Below are 22132 nucleotides of genomic sequence, written 5' to 3' on the forward strand. Positions count from 1 at the left end.
GGTGACTCGACAGAGAGGATTTACAGCAGTTGGGAATGTGCAGCCTCCAAAAGCCCACAATGCCTAAGAAAGCTTGGGTTTCTTTGTCACCAATTGGTGGAGACGTGGCTGCAGTTTTGCTGGTGTGAGATGTGCTGACCACCATCCTCGTGACCGAGCTGATGTGTGATAGGATGATCTTGTCAGACTCTCCAGGTAGAACTCCTCATTCTCTAAGAAACCATGGTCCTGAGAAGAAAGGGATGATGGGACAGATATCAGAGTGCAACACAAACAGAGTCACAGTCCAGGGTGTCACTGGGTGAGGAAAGTACCCCGAATCCTACAGAAGCAGCCTGAAAGAGCAGCCCAGCCTGGAGAAAGCCCCAGCAGGGAAGCAGGGGGCTGAAGGGAGGGGACTGGTATATCACAAAGCCAGAGTCCAGCAGAGATGGTTTCTCCCAGTCAGGGATGGTGTGGGGAGAGGGATGAACCATCAGGTCCTGCATGTTATCAATGAACCTGAGACAAGCTGTGAAGGTTCACCCCTCCTTGCTTCTGGCATCACTCTTCTAGGTGTGACAGGTCCTCTAGGTCCTCTTCTGGAAGCCCACCCAGCCCAACAGCTCAGTAATGGTCTGAGGAGACACCCCATGCTGTGGCTGCCGGCCTCAAAGCGCACTTTAGCCAGCCCTGTTCCCGTCCAGCCGGTTCCAAGCCCCTTCTCCAGCCCCAGCCTCCTCCCCCTCACCTGCTGGGCCCTGAACTTCAGCAGCAGCAGCGTGGTGTCAATGAGCTCGGTGCCACTGGCTGTGGCCAGGGTGTCCCTGCCAGCCCCAGGGCTGTGCTGAGGGAGCACCCTGACAGGAGCTGGAGGCTCTGCAACAAGACCCCAGCTCTGTGGTGCCGCTGTCGTCAGGGGAACTGCAGAGACAACAGCATTCCTCTTCCAGCTGCCTGCATGTCCCCACAGCAAGGTCCTCCCCAACCAACCACTGCAAACGGGCTTTAATCCAGCTGCCTCTCCCCTTCTGCCCCCTCTACACCCTCCTGGCACTGCCCTGCCTTCAGAGGACAAGGGGCCAACTCACAGCTGAGGTTTATCATCAGGGGAACTAACTCAGCCCTCAGCAACATGCCAAGCCTCCTGAAAAGTGGAATACAAGTGCAGCTCCCCACCCAGCATGTCCCTTCCCATTGGCAACAGGCAGAAAGCCTTACACAGTGTGCTGGAGAGGCCGTCCACAGGGGCACCAAGGTCCTGGTCTGCAGTCAGCAGTATCATGGAGTTGTTGGGCAGCTCCTCACATCGCTCTTCTAGCTGTCTCCTCTTCAGAGCCGTGCTCAGCCACTCCTGCCCCATCCCCAGGAGAAAGAGAGAGAGAAGCTGTTGGCAAAGGTTGAGGTCCTCAACACGGTGGCTTCAGGCCAAGAAGGAAAGGCGAGGGGGTGTACCTCCTGCAGGTGCTGTTCCTGCTGCCTCAGCTGCTTCAAGCGCTGCTGCATGGCCTGCAGCCTCCTTGGGTGCTCACACTCCCCCCTGCAAGCCTTCTGCAGCACTCGCTGCCCCCTCTTGTCCTTCTGGGATGAGAGCTGCAAGGTAGAGAGGCTGGGGAGGCTGGGGACAGGGTCCCTTGCTGCTATGGGGCAGGGCTCCTTTCTGCATCCCCTCATTCCCCTTCCAGGACAACACTAGGACTCCTCCTGGCTTGGGGAGGGCTGTGACCCCTCCCAGCTCTGCTGCCAGACTCAGGCAGATGCTGTGCTCACCTTGGCCCTGCTCTGCACCTTCTCCTGCTGCCGGACGTGCTGCGCAGCCACCTTCACCCTCTCCTTCTCCAGCCTCAGCTTCTGCCAGGCCTTATCCTGCAGCTCTCTGGCCTTCTCCAGCTGCTCCTCCTTGGCTTTCAGCTCTGCCAGCTCCTGGGATGGGTACGGGGGAAACCAATGCACTACCTGCCCTGTCCTGTTCACTCTTGTGAGTCTTTCCCAAGTGATGGGAGAGATCTGCCCCTGTTGAGCTTCTCGTGTGTGCCAGTGTGGGGTGCAGAGCAACACCTCCAGGTACTTAAGCAGTGCCCTCATCCATCACCCCTTGGGGACCAGGGCTGGCAGAGCTGGGATTGTACACACACACACTCCCTTCCCTGGGAAGGACAGAGCCCCTCAACCATGTTGCACACCCTCAAACATGCTCAAAGCAAAACAATTTGTCAGCAGTGGAAATACTCAGGCTGAATGCTTCTTTTCCACTGTGGCAGCTCTGACACCTTGTCTATGCCACAGATCCCCTCTGGACAGCCCTAGGAGGGAGCAGAGCTGGCTCTGGCCACGTACCCATGGCAGGGGGATGTGGAGGAATGGTTAAGGGAGAATGGACACGGATCCCAGGGTATAATGTTAGGCCCGATGGGGCAAGGCAATCTGAGTTCTAGTTATATGAATTTAATGTGCAATAAAGACCAGAGTCAGAGCCATGGTTAAAGCAGTTGCTGTCACGTAGTCAGCGCAGACAGCAGGCTGCTTTCTGCTCCCTCAAGGTCGGGCTGTTTTCAGCTAACGAGCTAACAGCTCAAGGTGGAAAACAACTACGGGGGAAAAACAAGATGGGAAGATGTGAGGGAGCTTGCTTATGGCAGAAACCGCAAGTAGGATGAACATGAGAATGTAATCTATTAGCTGCTGTTGCTGAGCTAGCTTTGAAGCTGCTGTGTATATAAGTTAGAGCCTGCTCTCAATAAAGAAGAAGATTTCTGCTATCACTCACATTGAGTAGGACTGATTTCTTCCCACCCAGCTGAGAATCGGACCCCGGGTTGATCGCCACATGAAGTAGGCTTCAAGCTGGTTTTTCAGGCTTCGAGCCTGGTTTCAGACTTCGAGTCTGGTTCATTTTTAAGGCTTCGAGCCTGGTTTCAGGCTTCGAGCCTGGTTTTCAGACTTTGAGTCTGGTTTTTAGGCCAAGGGCGGTAAACTTCGTGGCAGGGGGAGGCTTTGCTTACACCCACCATGGGGGTTTCCTCTCATGACGGAGGTGGCTGTGCCTGGTCTGGCTGCCCCAACTCCTCACAGGCAGAGGGGAGAGACAGAGGAACCCACGCTTCTGTCAGCATCTAAAGCAGGCTGGTGGAGGCTGCTCCTGGGGCAGCCTGATTCTCACCACCCCAAGGGACATCTCTGTCTGAAACACCTGAAGGAGCGTAGAGCCTGCCCCGTGGGCATGGGAAGGGGCTGCGCTGCAGTACTTTGGCCAGGCTGCTGACGGTGCCCTCTCCCTGGGAGCCCATGTGCCCGTGTCCAGTTCCATCCTCACCCTGCTCTGCTGCTGCTGGGCACGAAGTTCAGCCCACTCAGTCGCCAGCTTCTGGTACTCCTCTGAGCACTTCTGCACCACCAACTGCTGCTCCGCCAGAAAAGTGCTCTGCAGAATGTCACAAGAGAGGGAGAGGCAAAGCACTGAGTCCCCTTTGCTGATGGATTTTTCTCCTTCAGCCCATCTCTGCCACCAAATATCAGGCAACACCCAGAAGCTGGTTCAAGCCCCCCAGTGCTTGGAGTGAGCCCTGCTTGGAGAGCTCAGCCCCAAGCTTCCAGCTGCCAGGGGACCGCTCTGATTGTGAGTCACTGCGCCTGGGGGTGGGATTGAGGGAGCAAAGTGCTGCAGCCCAGAACCCGGCTCCTTCCTCCACCACACAGCACACTGCAGCCCTGCTCACACTCGGGGCACACGTGAACAGCACCTGGAGCTGTCTGTCCCACCTCACCTTGGCCCTCTCCAGCTCTGCTCGCTCCTTGGAGAGCTGCTGGCTCAGGACTTGCTGCCGCTCCTCCAGCGAGCGCTGCAGAGATCCCACTTGGCACTGCTCCGTCAGCGCCCTGCAGCGCTCCTGGGTTTGGACAGGGAGGAGAGACAGGGGCTGTTCCAGGCTCCTGGGACAACACATACCTATCCCAAACCCAGACAGGAGGGCTGACTCGGGCAAAAGAGACAGCCTGGGCTCACCTGCTCCAGCTGCTGAGACTGCTCGCTCAGCCTGGCCTCCACTTTAGCAATCACGTCCTGGTGTCGTCTCTGTTCCTCCTCCATGTCCTTCTGCTGCTGCAACATCCTGTCTTGGAGCACTGCGCAGAGGGAGCAGCCGAGCCATGAGCAGCACGAGGTGGGAAGCCCTCTCTGCCCATACCATACTCACAGCGGAAGACCTGCATGCATTTGTGCTGCTCCCCTTCTGCACACCCCCAGGACCCCACTTCGTAACGGGGACACCCCGAGGTGTTCAGTGGCCGAGGCAGGCCAGGCTTTGCCAGCCTCGGCTCCCAGTCCCTGCCTGACTCAGGGCACCTTCTCCCCATTTGCTGGGTGCCTCCAGAGCCATTCCAGCACTGACAGATGGCTGACAGACGTACCCCTGAGCTGCTGTGCCCACGTGGCCAGCTCCTGGGAGGTGCTGTGGTGCTTGGCCTCCACCTTGTGCCAGAGCTCGTGCAGATCACTGGAGAACTTCTCCATCCGCTCGATGACGCCGTTCAGAGACCTGCGGAGGAGAGCGAGGAGAAAGTCAACCCTGTGGCACACGCTTCACCTCACTGCGATGGAGGGGGAGATGTGGTGGGCCAAAGGCCAGGCAGTCCTGCCCTGCCCCTCTGTGGGTCACAGCAGAGTGGTGGGAAGACAGAGCTGCTGCTTAGGAGAGTACTGACAGAGAGCAAAGTGCTCAGCAGCCCTGTGAGAGGCAGCAGGGGGAAGAGGGGATGGGCTCTGTTGCCACAGCCCGAGGCTGGTTCCGCGGGGAACACCACGGCCAGGGGGCTGGTACCTGGTGTGTGACGTGGCGCTGGTCACCGCATCCACCTCCTGATCCTTCAGCCGCTGCAGCCGCCGCAGCTGCTCGTCGTAGTCCTGGCGCAGCTCCTGGATGGACGTCCTGCGGGACACGGGTGAGGAGCCCACCACGGGCTGTCTCAAAGCCGTGCTCCCCGTGACAGGCACTGTGCAAGAGGCCTGGTCATGGTCATGGAGCTGAGTGGTGCCAGGAACTGAGCTGGCGTGGTGGGCTGTCACAGGGCACGCCCCTGACAGGCATCCACATTTGGCACGGACCACATGCAGGGCTTAAGGGCTTCTCTACCAAAACCTGGCTTCTCATTGACCCAAACTACGTGCGACACCAGTGGCTCACTGGACTGAGTAAAAAGGTAAAACATTCACTCTGAAATGGTACCTCCAGCCACATCTCCCTGTGCCAACCTACAAAGCAAATCCCCATTCCAAAAGCCACTGAGCCACCCACAGCCCAGTGCCTCTCGAGCCTCCTTTCACCGCAGCCCCAGGCTGTTCCCTGGTTCCTTTGCCAAGAGCAGGGCTACTAACCCCACGTGTGTGCTGCTCTCACCTCTGCAGCTCTTGCAGCCGCTTCACCTCCAGCGTGTGCTGCTGCTCCAGTGCTGTCAGCTGCTGCTGGTGCTGTGCCCGCAGCTCTGCCTGCGCCTGCTCTGCATCCTGGCTCTGCGACAGCAGCTGAGCCCTCAGCTGCTCCAGCTCCTGCCGCAGCCTCTCCTCCTGCTGCCCGTGGCTCTCCTCCAACACCTTCATTTGCCGCCTGCTCGTAGAGGTCACACCAAGGGAGAAGTGTTGCTCTCATGGCAATACCTGCAGCTCTCCACCCAAAGTGCACGTGGGGATTCAGATCAGTGTTGCTGTGCACATGGGAAACATTCAGCCTCTCCACAGTCAGAGCCTCAAACCCTCCTGTTGCTGCTCAGTGCATTGCACTGGCTGGGGACATGCTGGCAAAGAGTTCCTCCAAACCTGTTCCTCCTCCTCACCATCCACCAGACAGTGTTGGTCAGAGTGGACTCCAACCTTGGTTGTTCACCTGTGGGGCTGCTCTCTGTCCCCACCAGGTCCACCTCGACGTGCCTCTGTGCCTGTCCACCCCAAGGATGGACTGGGGAAGCAGCCCAGCCCTCCCTACCTCAGAGGAGATGGCTGCAGGCAAGGATCTGACAGAGGAGGGGAGCACAGGCAAGAGCCTGGTACCTGTAGGGGCTCTCGAGAAGATCCAGGTTCTTCTGGTGCTGCTGCTGGAGACTCTCCAGCAACAGCCTCTGCTGCGTCCGCTCCACCTCCAGCATCTGGACCTGCCAGGCACCCGGGGAGAAGGTCCTTGTGCTGCTCCAGGGACACAGCTCCCACAGCAGCACTCACTCAGTGGCCATGGCTACTTCTGGACAGAGAAGTTTCTCCTCTCTCCCCTGTCACTCTGATGCCATTGGAGTGGACATGAGCCCTTCTCCTCCCGCTGTGTCACCCGTGGCCCCCTTCCAGCAGGTGACGGGGCTCACCTGGCTCTCCAGCTCTGCCACACGGGCCTGGGCGCTGACCAGAGCTGCCCGGCAGTCTGATGCATCCTCACAGAGCTGGGCAGTGCCATGCCCCGGCCTCCTCTCATGCAGCAAGCCCAGGCCTGAGGACTCTGTCTGTGGGGATGGAGAGGGAAGATCAAGGCCCTTCAGGATCCGTGGCTTTGTGGGGTGGCCATCAGCCCACACAGGAAGGCGTGTGTCTCACCTGCAGCTGTGGGGCAGCCTGGAGACGTGTCCTGGGCGTGGGAACCTGCAGAGACACAGGGCTGCTGTCAGGCAGGTCAAGTCCTGAGGGAACATTCTTCCTAGCCTGGGAGTGGTAATTCATACCCAGCTTACTGAGGCCCTTCCTCTACCCTTCCCCAGCCCAACCCTGTTGCTGGCCTGGCTCCCTTCTGATGCTCAGCAGCCCCTATCCCAGACAAAATGATGTTGGGCTCCTCTTGCTGTGGGGGTAGATTCAAGGAGAAGGCCGGCAGCTCTCGGGGAGACAGCAGCTGTCCTGCCATGAAGGCAGGGCAAGGAGGCCCAGGCAGATGTGAAAAAGGGGCTTCAAAGACAAAGCAAGAGCTGCCCTCTCTGCCAAAGGCTCTGATGGCCCTCCAGTGCTCTAGAAACCATCTCCGAGTATCCTCACTACCATGCTGAGGAAGCCAATTCCTCTATCAACTGCAATCTCTGCTGTTAATATGACGTATATGTGCCTGGAGAAGTCTGTACATGCTGCTCAGGCAATGCAGCAGTGTCAACTGCTGTGATTTACAAAGCATCCACAGCACACGTGCTTTGGTTTGATAAATACAACTTGTGGTATCCCAGAGCTCTCCCAACACTTTCCCTCCAAGAACCCAGGCTCCCATGGATGCACAGAGCTGGATGACGAGGAGCTGGCAGCAGAGGGCCATCAGCACAAGCCTGATCCTGCACCTCACAGGGCCACAGGCCCAGCAGACCTACCTGAGCAAGTGGGACAGGGCCCTGCACCTCCTGCTCTCCTGGCAATAAGGCTGTAGAGGCTGAAAATGGAACAAGTCTGCCATTCAGACATGGCAACAGCAATCATCCCCTCCCAGAAGGACAAAGGTCTGGCTCTCCTGGGCAGAGTGAGAAGGGTCCTGCTCTGCTCTGGTGGGTGGTGATGGGGACAGAGGGTCAGGCAGGCCTGTCCATTCCTGCACCCCCACAATGCTGGCACTCTGCCCTGCAGAGAAAGGCTGAGGGCAAAGCATGGCTCCTCCTCCATCTCCATCACCTAGGGAGGAGGCTGAATCCTAAAAGAGTTGCTTTCAGGAGGCTCTGAACTGGTGCACAGCTTCAGCCCAGACACAGCACTAGTGGGACCAGCACGTGGGCAGGAAGAGGGAAGGGGGAAGAGAGAAAGGACAGCATGAACTCATGCCCACCAAGAGAAACCAAGTCTTTTGCAGCCCTCTGAAAGTCCAAAGGCAGCCCTGCAGAATTCAGTGTGCCCCAGCACCGTGTCTCCACCACACCACAAAAGGGGGATGGTGGGATCCTGCAGCGTGGCAACCTGCTCCCACACCGGCTGCTCAAAGCCTGGGCAGCAACTCCATGGCCAAGGGTAATGCTGTGCCTCCTGTTTTGTTCTTGTTTTGCAGGGCAGGGGGAGCCTCTCTGCATCCTGCTGCCCAAGCTGCACAATCCCAGGAAACGCACCCAGGGCGCTGGTGTCTCCGGAGGGATCCTCCTTCTCAGCCTCCGACGCCTGAGTTGAGGCTCCTTTCGTGGTGCTGAGCCAGGGCACCGGCTGCCTGCAGGGGCAGAGACACAAGTGATGCACAGCAGGGAGAGGCACACAGATATTGCTCTGCTTGCCATTGAAGTTGAAAGCTTGGCTTTCCTAGTGCTCCAACAGACAAGAACCCAACCCACCTGCCGAGCTGCCCTCCCTCCTAGCTACAGAGGTCTCAGGCCCAAAGGGATCGCTGCTGGCTCCCAGCCCCCCCCACTCCCCCACTGCACACACGCAGCTGCTTTCTGCAGGACATCTGTCCCACGGAGGGTGCCCGAGAGCTGACAGAGGCCTTACCCAGAGCTGTCTGCACTGGCTGTGTCCTGCAGGGCAGCTGCCTGCTGTGGGGTGTGGGTTATGTATGAATAGGAGTTAGTAGAGCTTATAGGGTGTTAGTAATTATATAGATATATATAAGTAATAAAGTTGGTTTTGGCCGTTAGGCTTGTTGTGTCAGTATGGAGAAGTGCCGAGGGTGGTGGAGAATTGCAACATGCAGAAGTAAGCACAAAAGAACAGGATCTTGTGACCCTGCTAAGTAAACTTTGAAACTTATCTAGTTTTGCAACACAATAACCTCTTGGCAGGGTCGTATGTTCTTTATTAGCCTATCAGGAGCTCAGCTTTTGTAATATGTATGAGATGATTAGTTGATTGTTCCAATCAGCATGTGACTCGTTGGCCTTCTGAATATATAAATATGTTGCCTGTATTCAATAAAGTGGACACTTTGCTTGCATCAAGTTGCGTCTCCGTCTCTCAATCGCGGCAAATGGTGACCCCGACGTGATCTTCTGTGAAGAGTCCGTCGGAGACAGATAATCACCTATTTGGTGGCGTTCTGCGAGTCCCGCAGAACTGAAGGAGCTGCTGAAACGAAGCAGGAAAAGCCGGCTAATCACCCCCGTCTGGAACGAGAGGTGAGCTGCGGGAAACTGAAAAATGGGGAATCAGACAAGTTCTCCTGAAAGAGACGTTTATGAACTAATGGAAGCTTTGCTTGAAAAGCATGGAAAAAAGACCCTTTCGGGTCAGGATCTTAAGTTGATCCTTAAATGGGTCCAGGTTAAGATCCCCACGGTTACTGCCTCTTCAATTTTTACTCAGGAACTTTGGGATGATGTGGGGGTAAAATTATGGGATGCAGCTACTTCTGGAAATGAGGAGGCTCAAAGAATGCTTCCACGGTGGAGATCGATTTATGAGACGGTAAAAGCGCAGGAGCAAAGCCAGGGAGACTTAGAGGGGGGAGCGCAGCCCTCAGCACCACCACTTCCCACTGTTTCGTCACCCCCCCCGTTAGCCTGTGCTCCAGGTTACCCACCAGAGGATGATCCTTTTGATCCGGGACCCATTGACCCTGAAAAAGAGCCTGATCTTTTCCCTCCTGGCCCCCATGATGTTTGGGGAGAGATTAAGCGCCAAGCGCTGAAGGAAGGGGAACTAGAAATAGCAAAAACCATAGTGGCTCCTGTAATCTATAAAGGAAGGGGGGGGGCGGCTCAATGGGAATCGCTATCTTTCTCAGTGATTAAGGAATTGCGTCGTACGGTTACTGAGCACGGACTGTCCTCTCCTTATTTTGCGAGTCTTTTGTCTTCTGTATTCGATACATATGTCATGACCCCGCATGATTTAAAATCTCTTGTGCGATTGTTGTTAACCCCGGCTCAATATACAATGTGGGAATCTCAATGGAGGTCAGGGCTACAAACAATTTTATTGGGGTATGCGGGGCACGCTAATGCCGCTTTAGCAGCTTTAACTATGGAACTAGCCGACAAAGCTCTGATTTGATTCAGATTCAGGATTCGAACGGTCAAATAGCTTCTGTTAAACCATTTGTTTTACCTGTCCCTATGGTTTTATGGGGACGCGACGTGTTATCTCAATGGGGAATGTTTATTCAAACTACCCAAAAGCCTTTTTAGGTGGGGCCATTGCAGGGTGTGAAACCCTAAAATTAACTTGGAAGACTAATTCTTCTATTTGGATCGATCAATGGCCCCTACCTATAGAAAAACTTCACGCCCTCCAAGAGTTGGTTGCAGAACAGCTCTCTGAGGGGCATATTGTTCCCTCTACAAGTCCCTGGAATTCGTCAATTTTTGTTATCCGAAAACAGACTGGCAAGTGGCGCTTGCTCCATGACTTGAGAAAAATTAATGATGCTATGGAGGATATGGGAGCCCTACAGCCCGGGCTACCATCACCAACTATGATTCCTCGTGATTGGCATTTAACTGTTATTGATCTTAAAGATTGTTTTTTTTAATATCCCACTGCATCCAGATGATGCCCCTAAATTTGCTTTTTCAGTCCCTAGCATCAATATGCAAGCCCCTTTGCAGAGATACCACTGGGTTGTGCTGCCACAAGGAATGAAAAACAGCCCCACAATATGTCAATGGTTTGTAGCTAAGATACTTAACCCCGTTAGGGTTGCAATACCTAAAGTGTTGATATATCATTACATGGATGACATTCTAGTGGCAGCTCAGCGCCAAGAAGTCATGGAGGAGGCCGTAGCCCTTGTCATGGCTGCTGTAAAATCAGCAGACCTCTGTATCGCACCAGAGAAAGTACAAAAATTACCACCTTGGAAATATCTAGGATGGCGTATTAGAGCTCAGACTATTGTTCCACAACCTTTACAAATACGTGCTAATGTAAAAAACTTGCATGACGTACAGAAGCTGTTGGGAACAATTAACTGGGTGCGGCCTTTACTTGGTATTACAAATGCAGATTTGAATCCATTGTTCCAAATGCTTAGAGGAGATACAAACTTGTGTGCTCCACGAAGCCTTGACAATGCAGCTATGAATGCATTACAAAAGGTTGCCACAGCAATTACCAGCAGACAAGCGCAGCGGTATGCACCTGAGTTGCCTTTTCAACTCATCATTCTAAACCCTGTGCAGCAGCCTCATGCGTTAATCTTCCAGTGGGACGACCAGAAACCGGACCCTTTATTGGTTATTGAGTGGGTTTTTTTACCCAATCAAGCAACAAAAACTATCTCGACACAGCATGAAATGTTTGCATCCCTTGTCATCAAGGCCCGGCAGAGACTGTTGACTCTGGCAGGGACAGATTTTACCCTTATTTGTTTGCCAGTGACAGCAGTTTATTTGCAATGGTTATTGCAACAATCGGATGCTTTGGGGACAGCTTTAGTCAAATATGCAGGTCAACTTACCTCGCATCCACCTTCTCATAAACTGTTACACGCTGATTTTCACCTATTGCCGATGCCAAAAAGAAGTGATCAGCCTCTGCAGGCCTTTACTGTTTTTACAGATGGATCGGGAAAAACCCACAGGTCTGTCATTCTTTGGTGGGATGATAAGTCTGGACGTTGGGACTCTGATGTAGAAACTGTACAGGGCTCTCCTCAAATAACAGAATTGTCGGCCGTGGTTCGTGCCTTTCGGAAATGGTCTATTCCTCTCAATGTAGTCACTGACTCTGCTTATGTTGCAGGAATTGTTCAACGAGCAGAAGCCTCGGTACTCCGTGATGTTTCTCATGTCGCTTTATTTATTTTGTTACAAGAACTTATCTTTCTTTTAAACTCTCGCCATCATCCTTATTTTATTATGCATGTTAGATCCCATACTTCGTTACCTGGGTTTATTGCAGAAGGAAACCGACAGGCTGATATGCTCACGTTACCTGTACAGGTGTTACCTGACCGTTTAGCACAAGCTCGACTTAGCCATTCCTTTTTTCACCAAAATGCCGGAGGCCTAAAACGACAGTTTAACCTTACGCCTCAGCAGGCTAATAGTATCATTGCCACTTGTCCCGACTGTCAAAGACACTCTTTTCCTTCTATAGCAGGAGGGGTTAATCCCAGGGGTTTGCAAAGCCTTCAATTATGGCAAACAGATGTTACCCATTTTGCTGAATTTGGGCGTTTGAAGTATATTCACTGTTCGATTGATACATTTTCTGGAATGCTGTTTGCTTCTTGTCATGCCGGAGAGAAGACACGAGATGTATGCAAACATCTAATGCGTGCTTTTGCCACCCTGGGAGTGCCCTCCCGGATAAAAACAGACAATGGTCCTGCATATATCTCTAAATCTTTAACTGACTTTTTTGTATCCTGGGGAGTTTCACATACCACTGGCATTCCTCACTCCCCCACGAGTCAAGCTCTGATAGAGCGTTCCCATCAAACCCTCAAGCGGCTATTACAAAAACAAAAAGGGGGAGTAGGAACTGACACACCAGGAGAGAGATTACAGAAAGCCTTATATGTTTTTAATTTTTTGAATTGTTCTTTGTTAGATAACAATCCCCCGGTAGTTCGACATTTTAGCACAAACAATCTCTTTGAGCCCAGGGTGAAACCGCCAGTTTTGGTTCGAGATCCAGAATCAGGTAAGATAATGGGACCCTATCCCCTTATTACGTGGGGCAGAGGTTATGCTTGTGTCTCCACAGAAAGAGGTCCTCGTTGGATTCCAGCAAAGAGTGTGAGACCCTTTAGAGAGACATTGCAGCAGCTGTCAGCCGACGACACCCTGGAACCTGTGAACGAAGATGAGAACACCGCTCCTGAATGACATCAATCCCAGAAACCAATAAGCGGGAACTCTAGTGTCCCCATTGTGGACTGTGTAACTTTTGGATTTTTAGCTGTAGACATGGATGCCAGGAATTTGAAGGAATGTGTTGTATGAATCTGTCTGATCATTCCGTGAGTATTCATAAGCAAATTGCAGAATTGCGAGACAGAATTCACAATGTACAAGAGGGAGTGGATGGATTTGATGGATGGTTAGCATCTTGGGGAATTACGGGATGGTTAAAAGACTTGTTTAAACAAGGAGTTTTGATTCTTTTAATAGTTTGTATATTGTTAGTAATAATGCCATGTATTTTGCAGTGTTTGCAAAAATCTATAGCTACCTCTGTTAATAGGATTCTTTTTGTACGACAGCAAGACCTGGAAAAAAAAAAAAAAAAAAAAAAACCAAAACAAAACAAAAAACTTCTAGTACGGAAGAGCTAGTGAAACGAGACGTCCTCGAGCTAGTCGGACGCAAACCTTGGGAAGCGGATGTTGCTTAAAAACAAAAAGGGGGAGATGTGGGTTATGTATGAATAGGAGTTAGTAGAGCTTATAGGGTGTTAGTAATTATATAGATATATATAAGTAATAAAGTTGGTTTTGGCCGTTAGGCTTGTTGTGTCAGTATGGAGAAGTGCCGAGGGTGGTGGAGAATTGCAACATGCAGAAGTAAGCACAAAAGAACAGGATCTTGTGACCCTGCTAAGTAAACTTTGAAACTTATCTAGTTTTGCAACACAATAACCTCTTGGCAGGGTCGTATGTTCTTTATTAGCCTATCAGGAGCTCAGCTTTTGTAATATGTATGAGATGATTAGTTGATTGTTCCAATCAGCATGTGGCTCGTTGGCCTTCTGAATATATAAATATGTTGCCTGTATTCAATAAAGTGGACACTTTGCTTGCATCAAGTTGCGTCTCCGTCTCTCAATCGCGGCAGTGGGGCTCCTGTGGAGGCGGCTGGATGGCTGCAGGCACAAACACCAGATGTGGAAGAGCTCAGGGAAGGCAAGATCCTGTCCCCAACACCAATTCCTGCCTTGCAGCTGAAAGCCTCTGTCTCAAAACCTCCATCACTGCTGTTCCTACTCGTTTCATCCCCGCTCGCCCCAGACAGCAGCAGCCCCAGCTAACACAGCCCTGCACATCACACACGGCTCTCTGCAATTCCCTTCTGAGCCCCATTCCAACGGCACAAGGCTCAACCTGTGCCGGTGTAAACTCAGCAGGAGGAGGCGGTGTGTCTGGAACTAGGAGGAATGAAGGGGAATGCAGACACCAACAAGGAACACAGCGTGTGCTGTGGGGCTGTGCTCATCCAGGAGAGCTCTGCAAGACCTGGGACAGTGGGTGCGATTCTGGCCACAACAGCAAGGTGAGCCTGGAGGGCTGCAGGATGGATCAAGTAGGAGAAAACCCTGCGCTAATACTCCACCCCAAGACAAACTAGCGCTTAAAACTAATGGCCTCGATCTGAGACGAGGCTTTGGGAGAGGTGCTGCTGGAGCAGCTACACGTGGAGCAAACGGGAGCAGCGTGGCCATCAACTGTGCCTTTACCTGACAGCAGGACGGGGATGCAGCCTTTCCCCTGGGGCCTCCGAGGCCTCGGCATTCCTCTCCTGGGCCTTGGCCTGCGCTTGGGCTTTCTTGCGAGCCAAGGCAGCGATCAGCCAGTCCTCCTCCTCCAGCGGGGCCGCTTTAGCCGCTGCCTCCTCTGCAGCCGGGACGTGGCTGGCGGGGCCAGGCCGTGCGACCGGGGCAGGGCTGGGGCGGCTCACGGCAGGACTGCCCTTCGCTGCAGGCAGCGGCTCCCACTCACACCAATCCTCATCCTTCAGGCCCAGCCAGTCGGCTCCAGCCCCCCTGCCCCGCACCGTGCGCCTGCTGCCTGCAGGAGCAGCTTTGGGGTGCAGCTCTGCTTTCACTTGGCTGCTCATGTCGCTGGAAAACCTGCCGCAAGGAGAAGCAGTTCCATCTGTGCCCGAGGGGCCCCGGGAACCCTGCCCCTGGGAGGGAGCCCTGCCTGCAAGGGGACCCCAGGGCCCCTGCCTGCCCTGTCGCAGGGGCATTGTGCCTGGAGCTAGGGACACACACGCAGCACCACACCTGACAGACCGCCTCCTCGCCACTGGGCTCTTGGGTGTGGAGGCCACCGAAGACTTGTACACGCCAGACACATCATCTTTCCTCTTCCAGTCCTCTTCCTTGTCTGTTCAAACAAGCAGCCTTGAGTCAATGCCCAGAGGAGCAACTGGGTGCAAAGACGCCAGCCCCCCTGCTCCTCTGCAGCTACATGTGGCGCCACACATTCCTCCCCACAGCCTTGTGGCTGGCATACCTCTAATGCAACCCCTTTGGCTCTCCTTCCACTTTTTGTTCCCAGATGAAGACATCCCCTGCTCATTCCCAATCAAGTTGTGAAGACAAAAGTAAAATCTCCCTCTAACCTTTCTCAGGAGCTAACAGCTTCCCTGGGGCTTTAGCTCGTCCTTCTCCCAAGGAACCCCATTCCTCAGGACCTTTCACAGTTGTCTTCTCTGCTGCAGAACTGGGCTTTGATAACCCCAGGAGATCAGCTTCCAGGTCATCCATATCCTGGGAAGCAAGGGGACAAGGATGGGAGCAGGGTGAGCACTGCTAAGGCCTCAGTGTCACTGCTCCCTTTGGAAGCTGATGCTGGAGGCCACGGCTGGAGGCACGGTGTGGGGAGAGGGAGGCATTTCCACACTCACTTTCAGGTTCTGCAGCAGATTCTCCGCGTCTGTGGCAGAGGCCCTGGGTCCCTGTGTGCCAGGGAGGGGAGAGATCAGAGATGAGCAGACTTTGGAAACTTCCCCCCCCTCACTCCAGCCCCTGCTTTTCCTCGGTTTATGAGGAAGAAGAGCACATGACCACCTTTGGGTGTCCTCCTCACTCAAAACCTCCCTGTGCCTTGCTTCTGTTGCTGAGATTCTGCTGCCTCAGGGACAAGCATCAGGAAAACTCAAAGGCATTGATTTGGGCAAGCGTTCTTCTTACAACACTTTCCCTGAAGCGCACCCAGGAAGGCTGCAGCAGCACGTAATTCCTGGCACCTGGAAGCCTTTCTCCCCCCATCCACCCACTCCCCTGTCCCATCTTCCCCACTCCACAGGGATGCCACAGAGGGGTTACCTCTGTGGCACAGTCCATCTCCCATATCCCACTACTGACTTGGACACAGGGAGATCAGGGGCAATCTTAGCCCAGCCCAGTCCCAGTCCTTGACACACTTGGGCTCTCTCCTGAAATCTGGACTCACCCCTGCAGCTTTGCTGTCCTCTGCAGAGAGCTTGCTGAAATCATCCCCTAGAACAGAGCTGTGACACAAGTCTGAGTGTTAGCAGCACCACACGTGAGCTCAGCAAGAGTGTCCTAAGGACAGCCAGGCCAGGCAGTGGGAAATGGAGAGAGCACACGGCCACACCACGGCAGCCGCATCACAAAACATACAATGAGGCTCAAATAGCACTGGGATAAAAGACTGCAGTGCTGGCACTACTGCATTTAAGCAAGGAGCCATTCAAAGCGAGATTTACAGCAGATGTAGCGGGTTGGCGGCACCCAGCTCTTGCTGCACAGCTTCAGGTGCTGGGCTCCCAGGGCTCCACCCCAAGACAAACTAGTGCTTAAAACTAATGGCCTCGATCTGAGACGAGGCTTTGGGAGAGGTGCTGCTGGAGCAGCTACACGTGGAGCAAACGGGAGCAGCGTGGCCATCAACTGTGCCTTTACCTGACAGCAGGACGGGGATGCAGCCTTTCCCCTGGGGCCTCCGAGGCCTCGGCATTCCTCTCCTGGGCCTTGGCCTGCGCTTGGGCTTTCTTGCGAGCCAAGGCAGCGATCAGCCAGTCCTCCTCCTCCAGCGGGGCCGCTTTAGCCGCCGCCTCCTCTGCAGCCGGGACGTGGCTGGCGGGGCCAGGCCGTGCGGCCGGGGCAGGGCTGGGGCGGCTCACGGCAGGGCTGCCCTTCGCTGCAGGCAGCGGCTCCCACTCACACCAATCCTCATCCTTCCAGCCCAGCCAGTCGGCTCCAGCCCCCCTGCCCCGCACCGTGCGCCTGCTGCCTGCAGGAGCAGCTTTGGGGTGCAGCTCTGCTTTCACTTGGCTGCTCATGTCGCTGGAAAACCTGCCGCAAGGAGAAGCAGTTCCATCTGTGCCCGAGGGGCCTCGGGAACCCTGCCCCTGGGAGGGAGCCCTGCCTGCAAGGGGACCCCAGGGCCCCTGCCTGCCCTGTCGGAGGGGCAGATCTACAGATTGGGTACAGGGAAGCACACGAGTGTACGTGCCTCTCAGACTTTCCCTGGGTGTTTTAGCCTACAGAGAAAGACAAATTCCCACATTAGAATATCAACCAGGTCTCACCTGGACTTCCCCAAAACATATTTAAGCCACAGGCAGCTTTCTCCTGAACAGCCCATGAGCAACACTGAAGCCCTCTTCATACCCACACTGTCTGGGAAACAGCATATGAAACCAGGGGCATCACAGACATATTGGCAACTTCAGAAACACCAGTGGGCACAGCCTCTCCTGACTGACAGCTGGGCAAAAGCCTCCAGCCCTTGGCATCACTTATGCCTCCAAACAGAGGTACCAGAGGTTGCTCTCATGGCCAGTGACACTTTCCTGCAACCAATCTCCCTCTCCTGCTCAGGGCCCCTCTGCAGCCTGCCAGCCTGGCTCCAAGGCACTCCAAACAAAGCTTCAGCTGAATCTTCAAAACCACCCCACACTCCCCAAAGCAGTCTCGAGCTCCTGCAGTGGTTTGCATGGCAAACATTACACTGACATTAAGCTCTGCAAAATACCCTGAGAGGCAGCAAGCGCCACCCGCACTGCCCCACGGGTGCTGACCCAAGCAGAGCCCATGGGGCTCCCGCTCTGCCCAAAGCCTGGTGATCACCTGGGGGAGGAGGCAAACAGAAGAGGAAGGAGGGAAGAAAACCTCATCTCCTTGGGTCTGGAGCACCCACGGGATCCCAAATAAGTGGGACAACTGAACAACACAAGGAGGGAATGAACAATTCTAAAGACTGCAAAGGAGCAATGCTCAGTGTCACTGCTCATTGCCTGCAGCCTAATGCTCAGCCCAGTGCCCAGCCCCATGTCCAGCCCACTGCCCAGCCCAGTGCTCACCTGATGCTGACTCGAGCTCAGATGGAGATCAGATGAGCCTCAGATGATCCTTGGCCTGGACCTCAGATGGACCTCAACCCGGAGCTCAGAGGGAACTAAGCCTGGAGCTGAGCCCAGAGCTCACGCGGAGCTCAGAGGGACCTCAGCCCAGATCTCAGACTGAGCTCAGACAGACCTCAGCCCGGAGCTCAGATGGACCTCAGCCTGGAGCTCAAAGGAAGCTCAGACAGACCTCAGCCCAGAGCTCAGAGGGAGCTCAGCCAGGAGCTCAGAGGGAGCTCAGAGGGACCTCAGCCCAGAGCTTAGGGGGAGCTCAGCCAGGAGCTCAGGGGGAGCTCAGAGGGACCTCAGCCAAGATCTCCAACTGAGCTCAGACGGACCTCAGCCCGGAGCTCAGACGGACCTCAACCCGGAGCTCAGATGGACCTCAGCCTGGAGCTCAGACGGACCTCAACCCGGAGCTCAGACGGACCTCAACCCGGAGCTCAAATGGACCTCAGCCTGGAGCTCAGATGGACCTCAGCCTGGAGCTCAAACGAAGCTCAGACAGACCTCAGCCCAGAGCTCAGAGGGAGCTCAGCCCGGAGCTCAGGGGGAGCTCAGACGGACCTCAGCCCGGAGCTCAGCCCAGAGCTCAGAGAGAGCTCAGCCAGACCTCAGCCCGGAGCTCAGAGGGACCTCAGCCCGGAGCTCAGCCCAGAGCTCAGACGGACCTCAGCCCAGAGCTCAGAGAGAGCTCAGCCCGGAGCTCAGAGGGAGCTCAGAGGGACCTCAGCCTGGAGCTCAGACAGACCTCAGCCTGGAGCTCAGAGGGACCTCAGCCCGGAGCTCAGAGAGAGCTCAGCCCGGAGCTCAGAGGGAGCTCAGACAGACCTCAGCCTGGAGCTCAGCCAGACCTCAGCCCGGAGCTCAGAGGGACCTCAGCCCGGAGCTCAGCCCAGAGCTCAGACGGACCTCAGCCCAGAGCTCAGAGAGAGCTCAGCCCGGAGCTCAGAGGGAGCTCAGAGGGACCTCAGCCTGGAGCTCAGACAGACCTCAGCCTGGAGCTCAGACAGACCTCAGCCTGGAGCTCAGAGGGACCTCAGCCCGGAGCTCAGAGAGAGCTCAGCCCGGAGCTCAGAGGGAGCTCAGACAGACCTCAGCCTGGAGCTCAGACAGACCTCAGCCTGGAGCTCAGACAGACCTCAGCCCGGAGCTCAGAGGGAACTCAGCCCGGAGCTCAGACGAAGTTCAGTAGAAGCTCAGCCGCAGCTCGCTGGGAGCTCAGACGAAGCTCGGCCGGACTCACCCGCTGCTCGCCGCCACCGGCTCCAACAGCCGTTCCCGCGCGCCCGGGCGCCGGCGTGTGACGTCACCGCGACGCCGGGCGGGCTGGCTCCGCCCCCTTGCGGCGGCTGGGCCGAGTTAACCCCATCGCCGCCAAACCCAAGCCACGCTCCCACCTTTGTCCCGCACCAGCTGCGTCTGCCCGCTTCACACACGCTGCTTACGCCCGCTTCCCTGCCACTGAGATCTAGACACACAGATACGCACAGACACCGTCCCCTCAGGCCGTGGCCAGCCCTCTGCCCTGGCTGCTGGGTTGATTTAGCCCATGGCTTCAGGGCTCCGTCTGTCACAGCCGTCTCTCAGGTTTCTGCTCCGATGACATCAACCCGCTGCTTCGGTTCCTCTGCCCTCAGCTCGCTGCGTCTCCTGCATCGGGTCACCCCTTTCTGAAGAGCGCACTCGGGGCAAAGGATGCCCAGAAACACACGAGGCAGAACAGCAGAGTCACGGGAACACCAAGACAGGAGGCGCTTGTTGAATCGGAGCCACACGGCCACAACTGGACACCCTCAGAGATCAATTGCTCTTGCACCAGCACCTCCTGCTCCCACGAGGGGGGCAAGGATACAAGGATGAAGCCAGTGAGCACGGCCCCTCCTGACTGACAGCTGGGCAAACGCCTCCAGTCCCTGGCATCACTTAGGCCTCCAAACAGAGGCACCGGAACATCCCAGTTGGCTTTCCCAGGCCTGCCTTCGTAGCTTATCACACCACGGCAGTGTCCCAGCCTTCCCCTGCTCCAACAAGGCCGTTTACAGATTCTGCTGGCCTCCACGTCAGGATGCAGAGGCATCTGACACTGCTGATCACAGCCACGCCAAGCTCCTCCCTGCAGGGAGAGGAGGAGTTCCCGATCTGCTCTTACGGCCGGAGACTTCCCTGCAACACGTTTCCCTCAGGGCCCCTCTGCAGCCTGCCAGGCTGGCTCCGACCTCTCCACTGCTCTCTTCTATATCCTGTGGCTCGAAATGAGACACGAGCACCAGAGCTGAGGTGAGCTTCTCCTCCTGCAGCACCCTGGTAGCCAACTATTTCCCCACATCACCCTCGAGTCTGGCACTTTTATAACAGAAATAGAAAAGGAAGTCACAGGTTCCTAGAATAGTAGGGGCTGGAAGGGCCCTGCAGAGCTGCTCCAGCCCCAGCCCCTGCTCCAGCCCCAGCCCCTGCTCCAGCAGCTTCCCCTGGCTCAGGGGGCACAGGAACGTGTCCAGGTGCGGTTGGAAACCTCCCGAGAAGGAGCCTCCGCACCCTCCCTGGGCAGCCTGGGCCAGGGCTCCCTCCCCTCAGCACCAAAGGAGTTTCTGCTCCTGTGCCAGTGGAACTTGCTGTGTTCCAGCTTGTACCCATTTCCCCTTGTCCTGTCACTGGGCACTACAGAAAAAAGTGTTGCCCCATTCTCCTGACATCCACCTTTTAAATACTTGTGAGTGTTGATGAGGTGCCCCCTCAGCCTTCCCTTCTCCAGACTGAACAGTCCCAGGTCCCTCTGCCTTTCGTCCTCACACACGTGTTCCATCCCCTCAGCAACTTGGGAGCCCTGCATTGGCCTCTCTCCAGCAGTTCCCTCTCTCTCTTGAGCCGGGGAGCTCAGAAGTGGACACAGGGCTCCAAATGAGGCCTTACCAGGGCAGAGGAGAGGAGGAGGAGACCCTCCCTCGACCATCCTTCCTCTTCTCAAGGCATCATATTTTGCTTATACCTTGAATCCCTTCTTTCCTTGCCCACACCAGCCATAGATCACAAGATCTTGCTTTGCCAGGAAGGATCCCTGCAATCAGCAACTCTGCCTGTACCCTTTACCCCCACCAAGAGCAGTGGCACAAAGGCCCAATTTTCCCTAGTACTCATCAGAGGGGATCTTTCCCTCCCAAACACAGGGACAGAAACAACAGTGTCCTGCTCTCCCACCGCTTGGGCTTCCAGAGCAACCGGCACCTGCACTCAGCTATGAGCAGGACCAATCTCACATGGCTTGGGGCTGGAGAACCACACAGCAAACCCTCAGGAGAAAGCAGAAAGGCAGGAAATAACCCAGACACAAGACTCGGCATCCTCGGGGGGTCTAAAATCTGCTGCCTCCACTCCTGTTGCTGGCAGCTTCCTTGCAGCAGCTCTTCACTGTCCTCTAAGTTCTCCTGTACCTCAAAGGCTAGAGAAGATAAACTGCTTCCCAAGGTTTCCCTTCAGGTAGGTTCCTGTTCCCAGCACAAGGTCTTATCCAAATCACTTGCAATGGGGGATGCTGAGACAATGCAGAATGTGTTTGCTCCCCAAAGAGCATGAAATGGAGCATGTTTGTCGCTGTCGAACACGGTTAATACAGCTATAAATCGCCTTTCACTTTGTGTGAAATCACCTGTAAAGGATGGGCAAACCCTGAGGCTCAGCACCACGGAGGCTGCCAAGTGCCCCGGCAGACCACGGGGCCCTGTCCCAGAGCTCTCTGATGGGCACTTTTGCCTCAGGGGGCTTGCAAAGACGGTCCTCCCAACAGTCCCAGCAAGGTGTGAGCTCTGGGGGAGCTTTCCCACCATCGACCAGTGCTCACCTGGGCTCAAGCAACACAAGACTCCAGTGTCTCACAAAAGCTGGCTCCTTCCTCTCTGCATCCCTCTTGTCATCAAACTGACACCCACTGCAGCACAACGGGATCCAATCTGCCTGCAGCACGAGCGACTTCTGGCACAAGGCTGAGACTGCTCAAGAGAACCAGAAGGAAGCAGAGAAACCTGAGTCCACCTTCCACAGCAAGGACTATTTTCCCCTTCCTAAGGCCTTGTCTTTATTTTTCCCTCACCAGTCCTGCCATCAGCCCTTTTCTCATGTGGCACAAGCTTTTGTCAGCTGAAGCACACACCAGCTCTCAGCAGGCTCCTCGCTGTGTCCAGTGCTGCACTTTGGTCACAGCCCAGCCCAAGCCCACCACTGGCAGGAAGGAGGAGAGGTGGCCCTTTGGAAA

The 22132-nt window shown here is 55.2% G+C and overlaps 1 protein-coding gene across 1 annotated transcript; it reads right to left on the reverse strand.

The window, feature by feature from the left end:
• Nucleotides 1–569: 569 nt before the first annotated feature.
• On the reverse strand, nucleotides 570–8593 carry LOC133626974 (fas-binding factor 1 homolog). The gene is given in 19 exon segments (XM_062009413.1): nucleotides 570–617; nucleotides 731–903; nucleotides 1201–1333; nucleotides 1435–1572; nucleotides 1750–1902; nucleotides 3225–3271; nucleotides 3274–3400; nucleotides 3744–3866; nucleotides 3983–4101; nucleotides 4387–4514; nucleotides 4797–4904; nucleotides 5373–5579; nucleotides 6020–6120; nucleotides 6325–6459; nucleotides 6551–6595; nucleotides 7303–7361; nucleotides 8023–8117; nucleotides 8396–8479; nucleotides 8589–8593. Coding segments are annotated over 19 exon segments (2028 nt in total).
• Between the last annotated feature and the right edge of the window lie 13539 nt (nucleotides 8594–22132).

Source organism: Colius striatus, chromosome 16, assembly GCF_028858725.1.
Source record: "Colius striatus isolate bColStr4 chromosome 16, bColStr4.1.hap1, whole genome shotgun sequence".
Taxonomy (NCBI): Eukaryota; Metazoa; Chordata; class Aves; order Coliiformes; family Coliidae; genus Colius; species Colius striatus.